The following is an 18097-nucleotide window of genomic DNA, read 5'->3' on the forward strand; positions in this document are numbered from 1 at the left end:
CCAACCTATGGCGAAGAGACACATGCATCTGCAGCAGTAAAACTCTGAGATGGATGGCTCAAAAATACCGTAAGAAATTATATTTTTCAATGCACTTGAATTATTATACTCAGGTAGGCTAAGTGACCTTTTTACAGAATGGCATTACAGAATTTGCAATTCCATATGTTGAAACATTGCTACTGCAACATGTCACGTGTATGAAGAATAACACTATTTCACCACCACAATTTCACATGTGAAACTGCAATTGAACATGTGAAACTGCAATTGAACATGTGAAACTGCAATTGAACATGTGAAACTGCAATTTCACATGTGAAACTGCAATTGAACATGTGAAACTGCAATTGAACATGTGAAACTGCAATTGAACATGTGAAAGTGACATTTTGACACGAGAAAGTTTTTCACATGTGAAACTACATAACCGAGTTTCATGTGAACCTTTTTTAACATGTGGAACTGCAAATTTCACATGTGCAACTGTAATTCACATGAGGTGAAAACGTTTTTTTTTCTCCCCTCAAATGTGAAAAGGTTGTTTAATTTAATACATGTGAAAGTTTCACGTGAAATTTAAACTCAACACGTGCAGTTACTTCACATATGGAAATGAGATTTTCTAAGAGAAGTTAAAGGTCGAATTAGTGAAATATATCATCTGAAATTAAGGGGTTTCCTATGTGTCTAGAACTGTCACCGCGATGGGTATAATATCATATTGATCATAACAGAATGCCATATAGCATATATCAGCCCCTTCTCAAACCACGGACATATGAGATACACGTGATTTAACCTCAACACATTTCCCAGATTCACTCTCCAATAACTAAAATTCAAATGAATGTGCATAGTGTAATTTAAATAAGACCAGTATAGTATAGCCTATCTGAATATATATTTAAGTGTGGAACATGTTACACTGGTTTAATCCATGAAAACACTCTAAGCATCACAATAACTGTCTTTCAATATAGCCTACAGTTTTTCCCCCGCAACACACACTGCGCTTAAAAAAAAACATTGTCTGATCATTTTCAAGGGATACAGGCTAGGGAGGCAGTGGCAATACCAAGGCAGATGTATCAGATTTCGTGTGATGAGATCCAAAGGTAGAGAGAAACCACAAAAGGACATGTGAAAACTCTCACTGATATGTCAACAGGGTAACCGTCCACGATGCTGAAAAAATAACTACTGCCCGCTCTACGCCATTCCAACACTGTTTCTGCGTATCCGTTACCTTAAATGCATGTCGCGCTCAGTGTCTCTTCAAAGTTATCCTTACAACGACATTAACCTGTGCCTGATAGTCCAACATGTAGGTTCTGCTAATTATAATAATATTATAAACTACTAAATTATATCCAGGTGTCATTTGATGCAATCAACAGTTGCGTTTTGTTCATTTGGACAACATTGGATCAAAACTAGGTACTTTTTCTTCATTTATCATATTCCCCAGAAGTATGTTGCATTTGTTACGTCAATCGTAATATATTCATTATTTAATGTCTGCATGAAGTTATACGCACTTTTAACATGAATTCAAATGCGATTTATATTGTTTTAAACCCAGAAGAAGCCCAGAGAGATTGGAATTGATAGAAGTGTTGAATTTGCGATATGTCTCAGCTTACCTTCAAAGCAGAATCCAAATTGTATACATAAACTAGACATTACAACGAATCCAATAAAGTCCTGAGAGGTCCACATCATTACAGACGGATAATGTCACATCAGCCGAGGGAGAAATAAAAAACGATCTTCCAAAACTGCTCAGCAAATTAAACTCTTGCCAGGCCGATATGCTTGGACACAGAATGGCGAATATAAAACATGCTGGAACAATAGCAATGCTCCTGAAGTTGTCAGCTTTGCAGAGAGAGAGACTGGTGACTGCGCGCTCAAGGTGTTGTAAAATAATCGCCTCTGTTCTCTACCCTCGGTGCAGTACGTGGCTGTTCATGCAACGTCAGTGTGCAGTTCCCCTATTGTGTGCTTGGTGTACACACCTCTACACTTTTGCAAATCCCGTTTTCCACATTCTTTCAAATTGCTCTAGTCTAGACTTAAAAATATGTAATATAGTAAAGTCATTATCAGGCATAGCAGCGGGAGTAGCCTACAGACGATTTTGAAAGCTAGTAATAATTTTTGCATTCATGACAAGATTTGTGTGAGGAGAGCAAAATACCTGCTAACTTTTCTCAGCAACCAAAACAAGTCAAATCATTTAAGAAACTGGGTGGGTTGTCACTCAAAACCACATCAAAATGGTATCTGATTCTGAAGTGGTATGTGGCATGAAGAATGTACATATGGAATGTAGGTGTGTCCATCTCATTGAGGGTCGGCTCTAGCCTTTTGAGGGCCCTAAGCAAGATTTGGTTGGGCCCCCCCCCCCCTCCCGTCTTTTTTTGTTGTTGCCGTTTTAAAGCTAATTTCCTGCAAGTCTAAAAATGTTGCCATGACATATCATGTTAATGATTTCTGAGTGAGAGTGACTAGTAACATCAATGGGTAGGCACTTGCCCTGTGTGCTCGTTCAATATTCAGCCATGATTACTACAAGTTTAGATAGCTGGCTAGACTAACTCACCAACCTAAAAAATTGTTAACTGATGTGGCTAATTGAGTGACTGTCAAAAAACTGCTGATGCACAACCACATTTCGAACTTGCACCTATTCTAACTAGACCCAGACAATTTTTTTGTAAGTGGCTGGGTGCCCTAAGCGATCGCTTATGTCGCTTAAGTTTGGAGCAGGCCCTGATCATGTTTATTAATAGCTATGCAGTCAGAACTCTGAAACAGGCACAGATCAGACCCACTGGTACAGAGGCTATAAAACAATATTGTAGCCATTGAGGGGGAGACAGCTGAGACAGGGTTTGAACCAGAGACCCTGCAAGTACAGGTCAATCACAAAAGTCTACTTCCTATGCCATTAAAAACTTCTAGGGATAGCACCATTTTTTCAATTTTTGCCTAAAATGACATACCCAAATCTAACTGCCTTTATCTCAGGCCCTGAAGCAAGGAAATGCATATTAGTGGTACCATTTGAATGGAAACACTTTTGAAGTTTGTGGAAATGTGAATTGAATGTAGGAGAATATAACACAATAGATCTGGTAGAAGAAAATACAGAGAAAAAAAACAACAGTTTTTTTTCTTCTACCACCATCTTTGAAATGCAACAGAAAGGTCCCTGTTCCAGCCATCACTCTGGTTGTAATTCCGATGCTGTCCACAAGATGGCAGAGGTTTATGTGCAAAGGTTCAGACAGATAACTTAAAGTATGAGAAAACTACATGACATTTAGTGTGAAAGCCCAGCTCATTAGCTATCTAGCTAGTTTTGTTCGACCCTGAATGGTGCTTATCAAATCAAATCAAATCAAATCAAATCAAATTTATTTGTCACATACACATGGTTAGCAGATGTTAATGCGAGTGTAGCGAAATGCTTGTGCTTCTAGTTCCGACAATGCAGTAATAACGAACAAGTAATCTAACTAACAATTCCCAAAAAAACTACTGTCTTATACACAATGTAAGGGGATAAAGAATATGTACATAAGGATATATGAATGAGTGATGGTACAGAGCAGCATAGGCAAGATACAGTAGATGATATCGAGTACAGTATATACATATGAGATGAGTATGTAAACCAAGTGGCATAGTTAAAGTGGCTAGTGATACATGTATTACATAAGGATGCAGTCGATGATATAGAGTACAGTATCTACGTATGCATATGAGATGAATAATGTAGGGTAAGTAACATTATATAAGGTAGCATTGTTTAAAGTGGCTAGTGATATATTTACATCATTTCCCATCAATTCCCATGATTAAAGTGGCTGGAGTAGAGTCAGTGGCATTGACAGTGTGTTGGCAGTAGCCACTCAATGTTAGTGGTGGCTGTTTAACAGTCTGATGGCCTTGAGATAGAAGCTGTTTTTCAGTCTCTCGGTCCCAGCTTTGATGCACCTGTACTGACCTCGCCTTCTGGATGACAGCGGGGTGAACAGGCAGTGGCTCGGGTGGTTGATGTCCTTGATGATCTTTATGGCCTTCCTGTAGCATCGGGTGGTGTAGGTGTCCTGGAGGGCAGGTAGTTTGCCCCCGGTGATGCGTTGTGCAGACCTCACTACCCTCTGGAGAGCCTTACGGTTGAGGGCGGTGCAGTTGCCATACCAGGCGGTGATACAGCCCGCAAGGATGCTCTCGATTGTGCATCTGTAGAAGTTTGTGAGTGCTTTTGGTGACAAGCCGAATTTCTTCAGCCTCCTGAGGTTGAAGAGGCGCTGCTGCGCCTTCCTCACGATGCTGTCTGTGTGAGTGGACCAATTCAGTTTGTCTGTGATGTGTATGCCGAGGAACTTAAAACTTGCTACCCTCTCCACTACTGTTCCATCGATGTGGATGGGGGGTTGTTCCCTCTGCTGTTTCCTGAAGTCCACAATCATCTCCTTAGTTTTGTTGACGTTGAGTGTGAGGTTATTTTCCTGACACCACACTCCGAGGGCCCTCACCTCCTCCCTGTAGGCCGTCTCGTCGTTGTTGGTAATCAAGCCTACCACTGTTGTGTCGTCCGCAAACTTGATGATTGAGTTGGAGGCGTGCGTGGCCACGCAGTCGTGGGTGAACAGGGAGTACAGGAGAGGGCTCAGAACGCACCCTTGTGGGGCCCCAGTGTTGAGGATCAGCGGGGAGGAGATGTTGTTGCCTACCCTCACCACCTGGGGGCGGCCCGTCAGGAAGTCCAGTACCCAGTTGCACAGGGCGGGGTCGAGACCCAGGGTCTCGAGCTTGATGACGAGCTTGGAGGGTACTATGGTGTTGAATGCCGAGCTGTAGTCGATGAACAGCATTCTCACATAGGTATTCCTCTTGTCCAGATGGGTTAGGGCAGTGTGCAGTGTGGTTGAGATTGCATCGTCTGTGGACCTATTTGGGCGGTAAGCAAATTGGAGTGGGTCAAGGGTGTCAGGTAGGGTGGAGGTGATATGGTCCTTGACTAGTCTCTCAAAGCACTTCATGATGACGGATGTGAGTGCTACGGGGCGGTAGTCGTTTAGCTCAGTTACCTTAGCTTTCTTGGGAACAGGAACAATGGTGGCCCTCTTGAAGCATGTGGGAACAGCAGACTGGTATAGGGATTGGTTGAGTATGTCCGTAAACACACCGGCCAGCTGGTCTGCGCATGCTCTGAGGGCGCGGCTGGGGATGCCGTCTGGGCCTGCAGCCTTGCGAGGGTTAACACGTTTAAATGTCTTACTCACTTCGGCTGCAGTGAAGGAGAGACCGCATGTTTTCGTTGCAGGCCGTGTCAGTGGCACTGTATTGTCCTCAAAGCGGGCAAAAAAGTTGTTTAGTCTGCCTGGGAGCAAGACATCCTGGTCCGTGACTGGGCTGGGTTTCTTCCTGTAGTCCGTGATTGACTGTAGACCCTGCCACATGCCTCTTGTGTCTGAGCCGTTGAATTGAGATTCTACTTTGTCTCTGTACTGGCGCTTAGCTTGTTTGATAGCCTTGCGGAGGGAATAGCTGCACTGTTTGTATTCAGTCATGTTACCAGACACCTTGCCCTGATTAAAAGCAGTGGTTCGCGCCTTCAGTTCCACACGAATGCTGCCATCAATCCACGGTTTCTGGTTGGGGAATGTTTTAATCGTTGCTATGGGAACGACATCTTCAACGCACGTTCTAATGAACTCGCACACCGAATCAGCGTATTCGTCAATGTTGTTGGCTGACGCAATACGAAACATCTCCCAGTCCACGTGATGGAAGCAGTCTTGGAGTGTGGAGTCAGCTTGGTCGGACCAGCGTTGGACAGACCTCAGCGTGGGAGCTTCTTGTTTTAGTTTCTGTCTGTAGGCAGGGATCAACAAAATGGAGTCGTGGTCAGCTTTTCCGAAATGGGGGCGGGGCAGGGCCTTATATGCGTCGCGGAAGTTAGAGTAACAATGATCCAGGGTCTTTCCACCCCTGGTTGCGCAATCGATATGCTGATAAAATTTAGGGAGTCTTGTTTTCAGATTAGCCTTGTTAAAATCCCCAGCTACAATGAATGCAGCCTCCGGATAAATCGTTTCCAGTTTGCAGAGAGTTAAATAAAGTTCGTTCAGAGCCATCGATGTGTCTGCTTGGGGGGGGGGATATATACGGCTGTGATTATAATCGAAGAGAATTCTCTTGGTAGATAATGCGGTCTACATTTGACAACGTTACAGTCGATCAAGTGAAGATCGCATTGGCGTGTCATGAAGGCGTTTCTCCCTGACCAAATTTGGTGTCCTATAGGATATACTACATCCGTAATGATATAGTGAAGTCTGGTTGCGTTCTTGGATCTAAGAGGAATAAATACAAATGTGATTTGACTGGTTGAAACAACGTTTAGGGTTAGATTTTCACAGATTCCTTTCTTTGCAAATTGAACGAGTGGAAATACAAAATCGATCTTGCATGCTATATGGACCTTTTTAGGAAATTAAAATTTATTTTATCTAAGAAAACAACACTTCATGTTATCTCAGGGACCCTTTGGATGATAAATCAGAACAAGATTTTAGAATGTAAGTACACATTTTACCTTCAGAGGTGAATTTATCAAACCTATCGAGGTGAAAAAAGTGTTTTGCTGTTAGGACCTCTCCTCAAACAATAGCATGGCTTTTTTTCGCAGTAATAGAGCATGTAAATTGGACAGTTATCTTAACAAGTATTTAAGCTTTCAGCCAATATAAGACACTTATATGTACTGACATTTGTTGTTTCTCTAAAATCTGCGATCGTGACACAAGGCACTGCAAGATTTACAACTGTCCCGTTGACAGGACGCCTGTCCCTATTACAGATTTGGACCTCTTGGCAGAGGCTGTAGTTCGCTTACATCCAAAGAGGCCCCACTATTCCTTATATCCTGACAAACAGGCCAGCACACAAGCCTCAGTACAGACAAGGGCACACTTGCATTGTACACTCTTAGAAAAAAAGGTTGCATTGCTGCCACCAATGTAGTGAATGAGAGGGAACCCGCCAGAGAAGTGCTTTCCTTGTATCCAGAAGGTCAGTGGTTCAAGCTCTACTCCGTCTGTTCTGCCTTAACAATAAACAATCCAAGTTACATTAAATCAGGCTGATGATCAGCACTGTTGATGATCAGCACTATCTAAGCAATAGTCAGTGTGGGGCAGCGAACGATACTTAAAGGGACTTGTCCCGCGTTGGTTTCTTGTCACCATCCCATTTTCTCAACCGGAGCATTCTGCAATGGGCCACTTTGAGTGAAGCAGAGTGCATCTGAAAATTAAACACTTTTCCAGGGCAATGATGTTTGCAATAATTAATGACATTCACATCCAGCCACGTTCATAAGTGCGCGCTCAATGACAATGATACTTTCTCTCTCTCTCTCTCTCTCTCTCTCTCTCTCTCTCTCTCTCTCTCTCTCTCTCTCTCTCTCTCTCTCTCTCTCTCTCTCTCTCTCTCTCTCTCTATGCAGAACATGCTGTGAGCATGTAAAGGCCTACTAGGCATTGAGCACCATAGACACTAGTAATGTTGGTGACTGAGCACCATAGATACTGGTAATGTTGGTGACTGGGCACCATAGATCCTGGTAATGTTGGTGTCTGAACACCATAGATCCTGGTAATGTTGGTGACTGAGCACCATAGATACTGGTATTGTTGGTAACTGAGCACCATAGATACTGGTAATGTTGGTGACTGAGCACCATCAACACTGATAATGATTGTGGGAGTCTATGACAAAGGGTTTGCTGTGTCACCATCATGATCAAGGATAACAGAGTGTGCCCTGAGCACTGTGTCTGCACACAAAGACCACCTCTATCCACCATTAAATGGGCTGGTCAGACGTGGTGTGTCATACTAAAATAGCATGTTGGTAGACTTGATCTTATTTTCCTTTTTCCCTAAGGAACAACTTTCATTAAAGATGGGATCTGTTTATCTCTCTAAATCAATGTCTAGGTTTTTCTTTCTTTATTTTTACTGGCCCATCCAGCCTCTTCGAAGGACAACATTGACTTTGTGTTACATTGTTGTTTCTTGCAGCTATTTGGATACATAATTCATGCATTTGACATACATGATACTTCTATATAGTTTGATTTCCTCAGTCATGTACTGTAGACATGATATATGGTGTTTTTTGGTCCTAACTATTACAGATCATGAGGTTTAAACCCCATCCCTCAGCTACTCTCAGCCAATCCCACCTATCACCCTAACCCCAACCCTCAGCTACTCTCAAGCCAATCCCAGCTATCCGTAGATCAACCCTCTCTAGATTTCAATGTGCCATATATATCTTTCGACTGTGGTGTGATGTCTCGCATAAATTCCGAACCATTCTAATCTCATAGTACCCACAGGTTGTAAATTAAAGATGCCATTTTTCACTATGCGTATTATTATACTGTTAACTGATTGACTATGGCTTTCCAAAGCTTCCAACAGTGCTATTTGTAGGGTTAGTTTTAGGTGAATGTTGTGATTTTTCAGCCACTCCTGAACCTGTTACCAGAAATACCCGAATAAATGATCTAATGTTTTTGTCTCTTCACAGCTAAATCTGCAGAGATGGTTGTCAAGAGAAACGGCAGGAGGAAATACAGCATTTTATTTGGATAGAAACTCTTCATTACAGAACCCTGTGAAATTACAATGAGTCAATAGAGGAAGAGGTGCCAACTTGCTACTGGCTTCCTGTGGATGGCATGGCGCCATCACCTGGGCAAAAGCAGATTGGCATTTATTGGAATGAATCTTGTCCTGGAGGCATCTCTGCAGGGTGGTCACTAGTTGGCTTAGCCTCAAAGTCATAACATGTTAAACCTAACCCTAACCATAACCACACTGTGGTTATGTCTAACCCTAAACTTAAACTGTTTTCGTGACTTTTTTAACGATATAGACAAATTTGACTGTGCGTCTGGCCCATCTAGCGGAAACCGATCAGCTCTGCCTCCAGGACAAGATTCATCCCAATAAATGTCAACCTGCTGGGTAAAATGCTGAGAGAACTGAAAAGCTAATGCTTCCTCTGGCCAAGACATTAAACTGAACGCAAAAACCAACTTCCTGAATCAAAGTAAAGGAGAGATTGACTGCATCACTACGGGTCTTTGAAAGTAGCAAACTGGCTGTGCAATCACATAGCTCAGACACCCATACATACCCCACAATACATGCTACCTGGGGTCTCTTCACTGTCCCCAATGTACAATACAGTATAGAGCCATGACTAGATGGAACTCTCTCCTACCTCAGGTATGGTTTGTTTAGCACCCTCAGCACCCTACTTCCTATGACTACACCAGTTGCACACAAGGTTCCATTCCCCTGTCACAAGGGGATCTATTGCTGATTTACGATGAAATCGTCAACCCTTTTACTTGATTTGGCATTTAAAAGGTACTTACTATAAACATTTATTTTTTATTTAACCTCGAGATGTGACAACGTGTTTTTTTTTAATGAGGTTTAAAATGTGCTCTTTATGACAAAACGTTAAAATGTCAAAGTTTTTTTTGACCAAGTTACACTTCTTAAAGAATTGGTGGAATGACCCCAACTATATTCCAAGATTTATGTAACTGAGGTCGTCACGATTTACACTGAGGGTTGGATTTGGATTACAATAATGCCCACTTGTCCACTAACAGAACTGTCATGCAGGGAGAAATAGCTGCACTGATTGTGCTCTATCCAATCAAAGCAGCAGAACCCCCAGACAGTGAGACAGACCTACACATTATGCATCGCCTCCAACTCAGACTTGTTAACATAAGAAAATAATACGTCATCAATGTGGAACGAACACTTGGCACCTAAGCCCTTTATGGGACTTGTTGATGTGTTTCTGTTTGATAGTGATCACTAGAGTTGTCATGCCCTGACCTTAGTTATCTTTGTCTTCTTTATTATTTTGGTTAGGCCAGGGTGTGACATGGGGGATTTATGTGTTTCGTCTTGTCTAGGGGTTTTTGTAGATTTATAGGGTTGTGTTCTTTTAGTTGTCTAGGTAAGTCTATGGTTGCCTGGATTGGTTCTCAATCAGAGGCAGGTGTTTATCTTTGTCTCTGATTGGGAGCCATATTTAGGCAGCCATATTCTTTGGGTATTTTGTGGGTGATTGTTTCCTGTGTCAGTGTTTGTGCCACACGGGACTGTTTTTGGTTTTCACGTTTTGTAGTTGTGTTCATGTTTAGTGTCTCTTATTAAAGAACCATGAACTATAACCATGCTGTGTTTTGGTCCTCCTCTCCTTCCCAGGAAGAAAGCCGTGACAAGAGTATGAACGCTGTTTTGTGCAAAATTTAAATTGAGATGATGCTCACTTGCATCCCAACTGCCAATTGTCAATATTCTAAAATTCTAAACTATTCCTGCTGTGACCTGTTTAGTAAAATGATTCTCTATGAAACACTGCCAGACAGATGCACACTCTGGTAATAAATAGTTAGACAGTTGTCCAAACTAAACAGCAACGAAGCACCAGTGATTTAATAAGATGAGTTTTCTAATGTGGTCTGCCCGCTCAATGTGCCTGCTAGCTACTAGTACTAGCTAGATCCATTGACAAACACAGAGATGGAACTTAGCTTGCTAGCTAGTGATTTTGGGCAGTGATAAACATTGTGTAACAGCTTGTGCATTATGTATGATAGTTTGACAGCTTGCTGATGATGAAGTTGTAGACATGTTCTCATAAATCAGTTCTGAGCACAGCCAGCAGCAGCTGACTTGATACTGTCTACTGACTTGGTTTTCATGCAAAAATGTTAACTAAAGAAATACTGCACCAAACATCTTAGCTAGATGTAAAATTGCGCAACAAAAACCTTGGTAAAAATCTAAAAATGAATAACAAATTGCTTGATTTATCTTATATTAATATGGACTATTTTGAGGAAGCGCTATGTTGTTGCTACCGTGCCTCAAGAGGGACAAACAACAATAAATGCCATAACACACCCACTATTCAAATGTTATCTTTCTTAATGAGCAGCAGAAAAACGCAGTGAGTTCAGCCACTGTTTAAGGCTACAGATAGTGTTCCACTGTAGTTCGCTATTTAAGACATGATTAGAGAGAAACAAACTTCTGTCCCCTTTTGTTGACCAGACCCTGTAGACCTTTGTCTCTCTGCGTTGTGTACAATGTGAAGGTGTAACTACCACCACCGCAGAGGTAACAATGGAACCTGTGAAACACAATGCATGCACGTCATTTACAACACAGGAGAGTTTAACAGTATCGTTGGATCTTTTGTATCATCCATGAAGAGGTGTAATTGTATATTACCGGGAACAATTCATTTATAGACTTGGGACAACTTTTAGAATTCTGAAAATGGTTCTAATCTACGCCCTAAAGGAGTCAATGGAACGCAGACGTTCAACATTCAACAAATCTGATCTAACAAAGTGGATATTCGTCATATACGTTATGATTGGAGTATTGTAACAGGCCCACTATGGTTACTAAAGTCTGATTTGGAGATATATTATATATTTGGCTGTTTTCTCTGCATGACATGTAGAAGTTGTCTCTTATCAGGTTTAGAAGAAGTGACTGCTAAATGCTAACTCCCATTTGTATAAGCTGGTTAACATAGCTAGCAACATACAATACAGTACATCGGTGATGGCAGTCAAATTCCTTTTTAACTGTACTTTTTACCTCAATAGTGTGAAATGCACATCTAAATATAGGCTCATTTTGCTGGGGGGGGGGCAAAAAGGAGACTCAGGATCTTTCCCCATGCGTTTCCATGGCAATCCCATTGTTTTGGTCAAGTTCCATTGAGCTCTTTATCGCATATATTCCAGACATTCAATTGCATAGCATTTTTTTAAGTATTCCCCATGTGATGTTAATGGGGTGCTAATATGGCCACCATATAATGTTGTAGTGACATGTAAATGCATCATAATGCAAAAACCTGTAAATACATTTCTTTGGTATACCTATGACAGAGCATCCCCAGGTTCCATTAAAATATGTTGTGATGAATAAATGGCCACCGTAAAGTTAAAGGGATGCATTAATGTGTTGTTTTACTCACGTGTGGCTCGGGTGAGGCAGTAATTCATGTATAAATTGAAATTATCGCACAAATGGCTAATTAATGGTAATTACCTGTTTTACGGTGGGGATTAGCCCACTATGTTGTGTCTGGAGGAGAAAATAGATTTGCATCCAGATAAATGCAATTATGAAAACCCTAGGCACTGGATGTGTGCTTAAAATTAAATTAATATAACTTTTTGGAAAATACAATGCCTGATAAGACATAATTACATCATATGTCTCAGCTTAAATTAAGCTAATTTAGTATTGCTTGTTTTGTGACTGGGGAGGCAGTTATGGAGAGAGGCCATGACCCGTGATTCTTTGCATGAATGAGAATGGCCACTGACCTTGTGATCCTGAGAATGGCCATTTCATCAGCGCCATAAACCCAGTTTGCTGTAAGGACAGAGCCGCTATGGAAGCCCATACAGTGTTTTTTGCAAACAGTGTTATCTCTGTAGAGATGGGGAAACTAATTAGAGGGACCACAATAGGTGGGATTAACGCACGCTTTCCATCAGTTTACACAACTGAATCGACCTCCATGCTACTGAATCCCAATACTGTACATACGGACCACGGGGATTCTGTTGTACAGCAAGTTCCTCTCTTTTACTTGTACTGCAACTGCAGTGACTGTGCTAATATGGACACCATGTGAAAAAAGATTTGCATCATAAGAGTCAATCAGCAATCGTTACTGTAATGACATAGATTATGTCAGTATTATGATACAGTGTAGGCCTTGATGAATAGTTTAAGTTTTTCATAGCTATCATAGATTATTTTATTTATTTTAATTTATTTAACCTTTATTTAATGTCCGTGAATAATCCTAATATGTTTACAGATAGATAATCAATGTCGCGGGCACCAGATCTGCAGCCTATTTGGACATGATTGTTTATCGGGTGCTGATAATTACCCCTGGTGAGACACTCATAAAGCCCAATCATTTGTCACAGCTTCAACATTTCCGATTGAGGCTTTACTTGGTGTTTGAATTCTGGCACATCTTAAAGCAAAATGCCTGGCAAGGTAACACAATAATATGCACATGGGGGACGAAAGTGTGGATTTCAAAAACTTGGCTCTGCTCTTAAAGGAATTGTGTAAATAAGCATAGGAGTATACTTTAAAGTCCACATCAGTTGGAAAAGATGAACATTTATTCAGATCTGCAATGGGAGAGAACTGCACTGCCCAATTAACAGTAACTTAGTAACAAATTGCCAATAACTTACAATCTATTATTTTGAGGCCAGAAACAACACACATTGACAATAGTATAATTTACGTAATTTAGTTTTGAATCCTTATACTGTAACTTGGTCTAAGAGTAAACCATCTTTCATTGTCAATTAATCTGTGCACGACTTCCTCCAAAGTCGGTCCCTCTCCTTGTTCGGGCGACGTTCGGGGGTTGACGTCACCGGTCTTCTAGCCATCGCCGATCCATCTTTCATTTTCCATTTGTTTTGTCTTGTCTTCCCACACACCTGCTTTCAATTCCATCAATTACAAGTTGTGTATTTTACCCTCTGTTCCCCACATGTCCTTGTCCGGTACTGTTTTTGTAAGTGCTTGTGCACGTTATGTCTGGGATTTTGTCCCATTATGATTGTCGTGTTTCGTCACAGTGATTTTTATCATTAAACTGTGCCGTTGGAACACAGTCTTGCTCTCCTGCACCTGACTTCTCTACCGCCAGTACGCACGCCTTACAAAATAATTAGCTAGTTATAGGGTACCTGGATTCTGTCTCACAAAAGCCTACTTACACTTTCAAACTTCACGCACCAAATCAATCTACCATCAATCTACCATTCAAATCAAATCAAGCCCTTAACCAAGTAAGCATTTCACAGTAAGGTCTACACTTGTTGTATTCGGCGCATGTGACAAATTAAGTTTGATTTGATTTGAACGGTATTATATCATCTATTACTTTGGTTTGTTATTTGGCAGACATCAACAAACCAAGCCCAGTAACACAGGCCCGACTCTACAATTGATTATTGCTACAATGTGGCTACACTCGTGTGAAATAAAACATACTTATCCTACTCTTCCATGGTCCAGTATTTACATCTAATTTATAGACAGGTATAATTCAGTCCTATTTCAATTGGCCCAAATAATAATTTCCCAATTTTACTGCGGTAACATTTGCAGGTCTATTATGCGACCACATTGCTTTAGTACCGTAAGGTGAACCTTGAATAATTAATGGATTTAGCATCTGAAAAGGTATAGCCATCAAGCATTTTTCCACTTAATAGAATCATAAAGAGTGTAAAAAATTTGAGGCTGTTTTATATTCGACGTGAAGGGCGTTTATTTTTAGTAGAGTTTGGACGGACTGTGAAACGTAATTTAGAGCGACCAAAGAGAGGGAGGGACCAAAGGCATCCATTAAAATGCTCTCTTAGCTGAATCATCTGTTGCTCTCAGCACGATGCAATTCATGAACACAATTCAATGTGCTTTTTGCTGAGATAAAAGGATCAACCCGGAAGTGTCAAGGTAAAATCAGACACAGTATAGAAAGTTAGACATCTCATAGGCTTGCTTTTTTTCTAGTTTGGGCAGGGCAGGCAGGGTTGAGAGGAAGAGGCAGAATAAAGTAGACCAGATCCAGCTGCTATTGCATTGGTGTCTATGGGAGAGGCATAAGATTTGGCAGAATGTTGCAGATTTTCCCCACACACGGTAATTGGAGTATATTTTGGGTGATTTTATGAGCGTTCTGAGCCCAATCGACATCTGAGGAGCTTAGGAGAAAAACAACTTTGTTTGAGGTATGAAGCAGTCATCTGGCTGGTTGCTAGGCAGGAGGGATTGGGGGGAGCTTAGCAACCACCCTTTCCACAGACTGGAACTGTGATAATAGATTTTTATATGGGAAGGGAAAGAGGGATACCTAGTCAGTTGTACAACTGAATGTCTTCAACTGAATTATTATTATTATTTTTTAATTGAACATGTATTTAACTAGGCAAGTCAGTTAAGAACAAGTTCTTATTTACACTGACGGCCTACCGGGGAACAGTGTGTTAACTGCCTTGTTCAGGGACAGAACGACTGATTTTTACCTTGTCATCTCGGTGATTCTATCCAGCAACATTTTTGCATACGGGCCCAACCCTCTAACCACTGGTCTTCCGCATGTATCCCAACCCCTCTGAATCAGAGAGGTGCAGGAGGTTGCCTTAATCGACATCCACGTCTTCAGCGCCCGGGGAACCGTGGGTTAACTGCCTTGCTCAGGAAGAAGGCTTTCTTGCGAGGTCTTCATTCTAAGCCATATTTGGTAAAGTATCACCACTAACGTACATCCCTGCACCCCTTTGTATACTTGGAATAGGCTTGTATTGACACATCACACACACACACACACACACATACACACACACACACACACGCAGGCACACACACACACACACACACACACACGCAGGCACACACACACGCACACACGCAGGCACACACACACACGCACGCACGCACACACACACACACACACACACACACACACACACACACACACACACACACACACACACACACACACACACACACACACACACACACACACACACACACAGACACACATTCAAATGGCTGACACCACCGACAGAACTGAGTTACAGTTATGTAATGGAACATTTGTGTTTCACTCTGGAGAATGGCATTGATATAGCACCGATAATACATATTAATACAAGTGCAGGCCAAAGAGTAAATGTTTAATCCTGGACCACATAGCAGACGTGTTTCATAATATATTTTTCTATATCCACTGGCCAGGACCTGGTCTTTAAGTCAAAAGGCTAGACCAGAAGGGTATAGCAAGAAATATATATATATTTTTTTTAAACAATCGGAATGGGCATGGTCTAATTGATCCAACAACACACATCTACCGTGTGCTTGGATTTCCTAATAAACCAGAATAGCAGTAGTTATTTTGGGTTATTAAGGCTAATGCAGTAAGTTTACATGCACACTAATAATGTGACATTTAACTGATTACATTGTAAATAACCTATACAGCACCAGTCAAATGTTGGTACACACCTACTCATTCTGTGGTTTTTCTTTATTTTTACTATTTTCTACATTGTAGAATAATAGGGAAGACATAACAACTATGAAATAACTCATATGGAATCATGTAGGATTCAAAAAGAGTTGTGGTCGACTGCACTTTAAGAAACTTTCAAAGTTCTTGACATTTTCTGGATTGTCTGACCTTCATGTCTTAAAGTCATGATGGACTGTTGTTTCTCTTTGCTTGTCTGAGCTGTTCTTGCTGTAATCAGGACTTGGTATTTTACCAAATAGGGCTATCTTCTGTATACCACCCCTACCGTGTGACAACATAACTGATTGAAGAAGGAAAGCAATTCCACAAATGAACATTTAACAAGACACACATTTTAATTTAAATGCATTCCAGGTGACTAGCTCATGAAGTTGGTTGAGAGAATGCCAGGAATGTGCAAAGCTGTCATTAAGGCAAAGGGTGGCTAATTTGAAGAATCTCAAATATATTTAGATTTTTTAAACAGTTTTTAACACTTTCTTTTGGTTACTAGATGATTACACACGTGTTATTTCATAGTTTTGATGTCTTCACTATTATTCTACAATGTAGAAAATAGTACAAATAAAGGAAAACCCTTGAATGAGGAGGTGTGTCCTAAGTTTTCAATGCTACTGTATGTCCATCTTACCCAAAATGCCTCTGCTGATTCTACAGCTTTTGTATGCAGTAATCGCATGCCTATGAACCAGAGTTATACTGTTAGTACTGAGGTGGTGTGGGAAGTCCACAGTGGGAAGTCCACTGTGTGCAGCTCACCCTGCACTAATAAAAATGTTTACCTCTGCTAAGCTTCCCAGTAAGGCAAGTGAAATAATCAAGCATCCTAGAAAAGTGTTAAAACTAAATTAAAACTAGCCCAAGTTATCATAAGTAGCTTAAGAAACAAGGTTCATGAAATCAATAATTTGCTAGTAACAGATGACATTCATATTCTGACGATGTCTGAAACTCAAACTACATTTGACGATACAGTGGTAGAAATACAGTGCCTTGCGAAAGTGTTCGGCCCCCTTGAACTTTGCGACCTTTTGCCACATTTCAGGCTTCAAACATAAAGATATAAAACTGTATTTTTTTGTGAAGAATCAACAACAAGTGGGACACAATCATGAAGTGGAACAACATTTATTGGATATTTAAAACTTTTTTAACAAATAAAAAACTGAAAAATTGGCCGTGCAAAATTATTCAGCCCCCTTAAGTTAATACTTTGTAGCGCCACCTTTTGCTGCGATTACAGCTGTAAGTCGCTTGGGGTATGTCTCTATCAGTTTTGCACATCGAGAGACTGACATTTTTTCCCATTCCTCCTTGCAAAACAGCTCGAGCTCAGTGAGGTTGGATGGAGAGCATTTATGAACAGCAGTTTTCAGTTCTTTCCACAGATTCTCGATTGGATTCAGGTCTGGACTTTGACTTGGCCATTCTAACACCTGGATATGTTTATTTTTGAACCATTCCATTGTAGATTTTGCTTTATGTTTTGGATCATTGTCTTGTTGGAAGACAAATCTCCGTCCCAGTCTCAGGTCTTTTGCAGACTCCATCAGGTTTTCTTCCAGAATGGTCCTGTATTTGGCTCCATCCATCTTCCCATCAATTTTAACCATCTTCCCTGTCCCTGCTGAAGAAAAGCAGGCCCAAACCATGATGCTGCCACCACCATGTTTGACAGTGGGGAGGGTGTGTTCTGGGTGATGAGCTGTGTTGCTTTTACGCCAAACATAACGTTTTGCATTGTTGCCAAAAAGTTCAATTTTGGTTTCATCTGACCAGAGCACCTTCTTCCACATGTTTGGTGTGTCTCCCAGGTGGCTTGTGGCAAACTTTAAACAACACTTTTTATGGATAT

General features: G+C 41.1%; 1 protein-coding gene across 1 annotated transcript in view; it reads right to left on the bottom strand.

Annotated features, from left to right (window-relative positions):
• The window catches only part of LOC109875969 (V-set and transmembrane domain-containing protein 2A-like), a 40241-nt gene extending 37950 nt beyond the window's left edge, over positions 1-2291 (bottom strand). Inside the window, exon 1 of the mRNA XM_031796904.1 lies at positions 1647-2291. Coding sequence (XP_031652764.1) covers positions 1647-1725 — 79 coding nt within the window. The 5' untranslated portion in view covers positions 1726-2291. The remainder of the gene's footprint in view (positions 1-1646) is intronic.
• Between the last annotated feature and the right edge of the window lie 15806 nt (positions 2292-18097).

Source organism: Oncorhynchus kisutch, linkage group LG18 (genome assembly GCF_002021735.2).
Source record: "Oncorhynchus kisutch isolate 150728-3 linkage group LG18, Okis_V2, whole genome shotgun sequence".
In the NCBI taxonomy this organism is placed as follows: domain Eukaryota; kingdom Metazoa; phylum Chordata; class Actinopteri; order Salmoniformes; family Salmonidae; genus Oncorhynchus; species Oncorhynchus kisutch.